This window comes from Neodiprion fabricii, chromosome 2 (assembly GCF_021155785.1).
Source record: "Neodiprion fabricii isolate iyNeoFabr1 chromosome 2, iyNeoFabr1.1, whole genome shotgun sequence".
Classification (NCBI taxonomy): domain Eukaryota; kingdom Metazoa; phylum Arthropoda; class Insecta; order Hymenoptera; family Diprionidae; genus Neodiprion; species Neodiprion fabricii.
In genome coordinates, this window is record NC_060240.1 from 23160493 (window position 1) to 23168053 (window position 7561).

At 33.6% G+C, this 7561-nt stretch overlaps 1 protein-coding gene across 7 annotated transcripts in view; it reads left to right on the forward strand.

The window, feature by feature from the left end:
- Nucleotides 1-7561, forward strand: part of LOC124175735 (formin-binding protein 1-like) — a 43736-nt gene that overhangs the window by 32566 nt on the left and 3609 nt on the right. Inside the window, exons 7-10 of one of the 7 annotated variants that reach the window (XM_046556203.1) lie at nucleotides 2532-2561; nucleotides 3381-3688; nucleotides 4686-4877; nucleotides 6992-7128. In XM_046556203.1, coding sequence (XP_046412159.1) covers nucleotides 2532-2561; nucleotides 3381-3688; nucleotides 4686-4877; nucleotides 6992-7128 — 667 coding nt within the window. The remainder of the gene's footprint in view (nucleotides 1-2531; nucleotides 2562-3380; nucleotides 3689-4685; nucleotides 4878-6991; nucleotides 7129-7561) is intronic. The other 6 variants (XM_046556207.1, XM_046556204.1, XM_046556208.1 and 3 more) reach the window with 6 other exon arrangements.

Here is a 7561-nt window from a genome sequence, read left to right on the forward strand (position 1 = left end):
GAAACAGGGCTTGCAGCAAGTTACTTTTCCATCTTACCCCCACTTTTTGACCTCATTTTATTAATTTTCTTTCAAACTTATCTGAACTGCAACTGAGGTATTCAGCAACATTGATAGAAGTGTATTTAATTATTACCAGAATATCGAGTAACAAATAATAGTAAATTCGAGTTATTTTCTGCACTTTAAAAAACAATTTTTTTTTGTTTTAAGAATTGGTGTATCGTAACTTAATATTTTGGTGACTAAATTTATTTGTTCGTTCGTCAGAATATTTTTAAATTTCGTATGCATTTTCCGAGGTGCTGTAATTTTGACACAAACAAATAATATCCTTGAATATGATGCAATGATCAAGTATTCAAAAATTAAATATCTAAAATATTATTGGTTAGCATCAAAAGTACATTATTTTGGGATACACTGAATTTCAAAAGGTTCAAAAATTGAATGACGTGATCTGTACTTTACGAAAACTACGTTATTTTCCAAATTAATTTAATTTCACCTTGAAGTACTAGTAATCTGCCTAGAAGAGAGTAAAATGTTCCAAATATGACAAAAAGGTCCTTGAAAAAATTCTATTTCTTTTTTTAAGTTTATATACAATTACTTATATGTAATATCCTCTTATTGCGTTTTAAGCAGAGGAACGACTCCCCTTGTTTTTCTTCTGATGGTTCGTTGTCAGCTTCCCAGATAACATTGCTAACAATATTGGAACCAGTTGTGTCCTCCATTGCTGTCAACATTCGAGCAAATCATTCTAAGCACAAGCTGTCAGCAAAATATCTGCTAAATGCAAGAAAGTTTTGCTATGCACCAAAATAACAAACAATTATTACTGTACATTATTTTGCGGCACAAAAATTATTTCACGATAATTTTTGGTAAAAACTCATCACCAATCACAGCAAGCGAAGCAGACTTTTTGCACAGACACACTTCGTTATCTGGGTTCTAATTCTGTAATTCAAGTGCATATGATACAAGCATGAATTAGGTGAAAAAAATTAATTGATTATATAAGTGTCTTGATGAGCAGGCGCGGGTCCAGTGGTGAGGAGTAGGGGGCGAAGTGGGCTAACCTCTACCCTACCCTAAAAAAATTGTCCTGGATCTGCGCCTGTGATCAGTTGTAGGATGTGCACTGTAACATGGTATAAACACGGTAGATAATTCATTCACTGATTGAAACCGTTATTTTGGTTTTACTATTTCAAGAAAACATCCTCTGAATTTGTTTTTATTTCTTATTACACATCAGATTTAATTTAACTTACTTCTTTCTTGAGTGTTTGTTCTGTCAAATGATGGTGATTTAATTTCTTCTATACCTTTCTCTTAATTTGGTGGATGGTTCTTCGATCTGTCTCTCTGGTCTCTCTGTCATGTTTCCAATCCACAACCTATGAAATTGGATGCCATCCCACTTAGTAAGTACATATAGTGATAATTGCTACCTGCTTGTCTATCGTCCGCACATCTGAACATTAATAATTGCATCTACATCTAAGAAAATTCACCAGACTGTTGTCGTCGGGCATTTTCAAACCTGGTGAAAAAAATTCTAAGACATACATTATCTTTTAGAGAAAAAGTTTGCATTATTATGATAATGTTAGAGACTTTTAGAGATATTCTGAAAATTTTCTGGAATGATCTCGTATTCTTTCTAAACTCTATTTTCTGTTCATTATTTTAAAAACGCGAATTTTGTTGGTCTTTTACTATTCCTGACCAAGTTTCAGAGGAGCATGAAAATCTGACTAATTTCCAGGTATAACTCCTATATTTTTAAAGCCTCTTCATTTCGCAATTCTGAAGAAAGCGGAATTCTGTTTAGTTGATTTATTTATTTATTTATTTTTTTCAATGTATTTCCTGATGAAACTGCATTATTGAACACTAAAGCTGATGTCTCAGAAAGAATAAATTTTCAATGAAAATGGAATTATAAAAAATTTTCCAATATGTTGAATGGTATTGTATTAGTAATTTTTCTCCATAAATCTTCCGAAATTAATTTTATACATAGCAATTAAGAAATTTCTGCGAGAAAAAAATAATCCGAATTGGTCACAGATTTTTCTGCAAAACTAAGAAACTGTAAAGTCACATTTATCTATTATAGAATCTTGGTGATCGGTCAATTAAGAAAACGTATTTTTAGTTAATGTTTCGACCCGGATATGGGCCCTCCTCAGAACGATTTATTTTTTAACTGTCAAGAATAACAAAAAGATTTTTTATAAAATAAATAATAGTACTAGTAATAGTAATATCTTATCAATAGTACTTATTCATCAATCTGTAAAGTCACATTCTGAGTGAAGTCTTAAAAATTGTGGAAATTTTTTTGAGAATGATTTTCACCACGGAAGGCATAATTATTACTTGTCAGCTTCAACGACAATATTACCCTGTCTCTGCATTCAATAATTTAGCCAGAAAATGCCCGAATGTATTGAATGACATACAACATGATGTGTGACTTACTGCTTTTGTGATTTGTTTCATGCTTACGACAGAAGTTGATCGAGGTGTGCATTGCTTTAAAGGTCTGTCTCTTCTATAATATTTAATAATCGGCCAGTACGCTGAACGAACTTGCCTATAAACATAAAACATGTTCCACTACCCATTTCAGTTCATAAAGTATAAAAAAATGTAAATAAATCGCGTGTCTATGATTTTCACATTAACTCATCAACTGTAATAAACTAGCTTAAAACATTTCAGGATTGCTTGAGCATAGCTGTTTTTATTTTTCATTTAATTTATATTATTATTATTAGTTCTTAGTTTAAAAAATTTGACAAATTAATTGCTAACCCTTTGCGGCACAGCGTCTCATATTTGAGACACTTTGATTGAATCTGTTATTCAAAATTTATGTTCAATTTTTGGAATATTGTTGTCATTTTTCTTTGCACAATTAGACTTCTAACATGTCAATATTGATGTTTTAAGAGGGATTATGATGAATCCCCGATTATAGGAAGCACTTTAAATAAACAAAGTGTTGAAAATGCCTGTTTTTACAGAATAAATGTAATTGTGGGAAGCTTATGAGGACTAGAAAAGTGGAACTCAGTAATTTTGGATTCTCGGGCTCGCTGAAGACGAATCCGAAGTCAGAATTTAAAAATTCAAGATTGCAGATCCAGTATCATATTAGATCCGTCATTTTGAATTTTCAAAATTTCTCAGATCCGAGCTTATCTTTGAAATCAGCGACTTCGATAACCCTGACATACCCAGTTTCAAGAAATTTGACAACGCAATATTCTGTCGAGTATTTCTCAATATTTTGAGACACAGAACTATTATTTGCAACTCTATAATCAACGTGGGTTTCCACTACCGTCATGTTATAGAACAACGTACCTGGTTATGGTGATGGTGCAAAGGAGGATTGCAGCGATTTGCCGCCAAATCAACGGAAAAAGCGCCTTCAGCAACGGATCGACGAAATACAAGCGAAGATCCAACAGGAAACCGCTGCGCGGGATGGTCTCATGAAAATGAAAGGTGTCTACGAACAAAATCCTGCCTTGGGTGATCCTATGAGTATAGAGGGTCAACTCAACGAATCCAGTCATAAATTGGACAAACTTGGGGCTGAGCTAACTAAGTTTCAAGGATATTTTGATGAAGCTATGCGTGCTGGCCTTAACTTATCAAGGTAATCATTACAAGTCTCGGAAATAATTTTGTATGGATGTCGAATAAAATTACAGTATTTTGTGAACTCTCCATTGAGAACTTTTGAACTATTTTTTTGCAACTTTTTTTCTAACAAATTGCTCAACTTCTTGCACCGACTGGTTCAGTTTTTGTAAAATTTGCAAAATTTTTTGAACGTGAGAATTTTGGAGCTTAGAATGAAATATCAGGAAAAAAGGTGTGTATTTTTTATTGAATTATGTAACCTCCAGTAGCCCGTTAAACAGTAGAATTAATAAATCTAAATAAATCTAATAAAATTGTTCTGAGGAGGGCCCCCACCAGGGCCGAAACGTTAACACGATAAAAGTGTTTTGAGTTGTGACCTTCATATCCAAGAATAACTTTAATCAACAAATCTCCAAGGTCAAGATAAATCTTCTTCAGTAGAATTAATAAAATGACTTACCAATTTTTGAACTGAAATGTTCAGTCACCTAATCTTAGAACTTTCGAATCACTTGGGCAATGAGAAGAAATTACCATTGCTATTTCTAGAAAAAAATATACACAACATTACGGAAGTATAAAAATCGCAAAATATAACCATATCCAATGTCACGTAGTGGGAGTATGGCACACCTTCAAAAATAGCATAGCCTTGTGGAAGAAGAACAGTGGGAGTACAAAGAATTACAGAGAATTTTGAAAAAAATATATTGAAACTGGTAGCTTTTACTTTGGAATACCATTTGAATCATTCGTTTAGACCTTATTGTGGACAAGAAATACTTTTTGTACCAATGGACAATTTGCAAAGTGCTGCTAAATTTTTGAACGCATACCGTAGGATTTCCAACGATTCCGAAAAAGTAAAAATTCTTCAATGCTTTTGCTCTTCAATGATCAACAGTATTATTCGATAAATGTCTTTCTAAATGAAAAACTTGTAAGTCGTCGAACAATGCCGCTGTATTTCACGAATATCGTGTAAATTTAACTCGTAACTTTTCTAGTCCAAGCCAAATTTCTCGCAAACCTACGAGCAATGGTTCGGCGACCAGACCTCTCAGCTCTAGAAGATCAAGCCATTCTGGTGGAGAGGAAAGCCTCTCAAGATCTGCGTCAGACTCAAGTGTTAGCAACGTTAATACTAGTCAACCAGTGCACAAAAAGAGTGCTCCTGGAACACCTCAACCAATCCATGGGTAAGCTTTTCTTTAATGTAAATAGACGTTATATAAAAATGTCTGAGATTCTTTGTATGTAAGGGTTGTTCCTAAAAAAATCATTTATAAATTTCGGTTGGCTCGCCCCCTAAATCGGCTTCAAATAATTCCAAAATAATTTCCTTATTTTTTCAAAATTTAATTTCAACTCTAATTTGTATTCACAAGAGGTGGATGTCGCCATTTAACTCCTTCAGGGGTACATTGAATCTACAAACGAATTTCAATCAAATTTGGTATATGAGCGTTTCTTAGGTCGCTGACTACGCATCTGAACTCAAAATTTGAAAATTGAAAATTGCGGGTAGTATGGTGAACCATAATTCAAAAAGTTATTCGATTTTTGTGAAACTCTGTATTTATAGACTTTTGAGGTCGCTGATTACAAATCTAAACTCGACATTACAAAACTCAAAATGGCGGATCTAATATCTCAAAGATCAATTGATGTTGCCATATTGGATCCACCATTTTGAATTTTGCAATGTCAAGTTAAAATTTCGAGTTCACATGCGTAAACAGTGACCTCAAAAAGCCTCAGAACACCGAGTTTTATCGAAATCGAATGACTTTTCAGATTTTGGTCCGCCATATTGGATTCGGCATTTTGAATTTTCAAATTTCCAGTTCAGATTTGTAATTAGTGACAAAAGAAACTCCTCTACCAAACTTTATCGAAACCCGTATCCCTGAAAGAATTAAATGGAGAAATCCAAGCTCTTACGGGCACGGATTAGAGTTGAGATAAAAATCTGAAAAAATAAAGGAATTTTTTTTTAAATTATTCGGAACTGATTTGAAGGGTGAGACAGTTGAAATTCAAAAATGAGCTTTTTAAGGGCCACCCTAATGCAGAGCCGAGTTCAAGGGGACTGAGAAAAATGGTTGAATTCTCAGAATTTTCGTTTCAGCATTTCTCTATTTATTTCGATTGATTTTTTTTTCATTACCAAATAGACTTATGGAGGTATATTTTACAATGTTTGTAGGAAAGTTTATCACACAATGCGTTGTTATTTCACTTGAAGTGTCAAGGATTTTTTTTGGTGTTACAATATGATAAACTCTACATTTCGAGATCAGCTTCATTGATTTGATTCAAATTTTTCGTAAATATTCTTGGATAGTATACCCTTCCAACCTAGATCACACATTTTATTCAATCATTAGCATTCCTTTTTAACTAAATGGTAACGTTGGTAATCATACACAAAAAGTTAGACTTCCATTTCAACTGATCGTTGCTTTGGTAAAAAAAATGTGTTCAATCTAGGATTGAGGTTACGTGGATAAACTGTGCAAAACTATTATCGTGAAATTTTAAGTAGTACAGCACAGCTGTTTGCCAGATTTGTATATTGTTCACCACAAACTGTGTCACTCAGAAACGTGGTTGACCTTAACTGAAACAACATATCGTATTGATAAATTTTCCTATAAGAAGTCCTGAATATACGAATCAGTAAACCTACCTTTTAACAACAGAATATCGATCGAATTACATGAACTGTTTTATTGGGAAAAATTCTAGAAATTTTCTCATTTCTTCAGCTGTCTACTAAGATATTACACCTAAGAACGACCATAGGCGTCCTTTTCTGCTTCTTTTCGTTAATACATGTAAATAGATGCAAATTAATTTAGCAGCAGTATTTTCTACTATATGAAATGACGGCAACAGTAACTGGAACGTTATTTCACATTCAACTAAATCCTAGAAACTGAGAATTTATGCTGTAAAAATTCATCTGTATAGTGTGCTCGAGTGATGGTGTCATGCCAAAAAAGGCATCGCAAATGGTGCATTCTTAATGTTGCATTTATTTTTAACATGGGATTTATGATAAAACTTTTGTCCAAATAAACTTTTAAAGAAAGTTTAGATTATGAATAAAATCAATGCTGTGTATAGTTTGGGTCTGAAGGATGTATCCATTGATATCGAACACTGAAAATCTTGATTTATTTTAATGGCAATGTCAATCATGATATTAGTAAATACATAATGCCGTAGCAGAGTCAAATTCGCAGTGTGTTAGGTAAGATAAAATAGGGTAGATAGACAGCTCTGGCTTTACTGTACTGATGCACAGTTCCACGAACAGCCCGGAGTCCGGCCTGGGAGCATCGCGAACATCTTTGCCTGGTAGCGGAGGCGAGGAATACTACCTTGACGAGCTTGAAGCGCAACCACCTCTAGGAACATGTCGAGCTCTGTATCCCTTTGACGGTGAGATGAGTTAATAGTAACCAAGTTGTATGAAACAAAGTTGAAATTAAAACTTGAGAAATGGGAAATAATGATTTCAAAATCTTCAACAATGTTATTTGTGCCATAGAAAGTTTTCGTCTCTGGAGCACCTGATGTAAGAATGTATGTCGATGAATGTTTACATGTTGGAATCTCACGCTTATTTTATTTTACCATTAATTAGTGAACACGAATGAAACAACATTCCTATTATATAAGAAAAAATAAATCCAAGCAAATTCGAATAACAAAAGCTAAGAATTTAACAAATTTAGAGGAGGTTTCACAAACTGAATGCTCTAAATCACCAAACTCTGGTGTTTGTAGTTATATTTTAATTTTTTTGAGCCGATTTTTCTTCCTAGCCAGATCTGCGCAGGTTGTCTAAACGTTCGCGCAATCTTACGTCGTA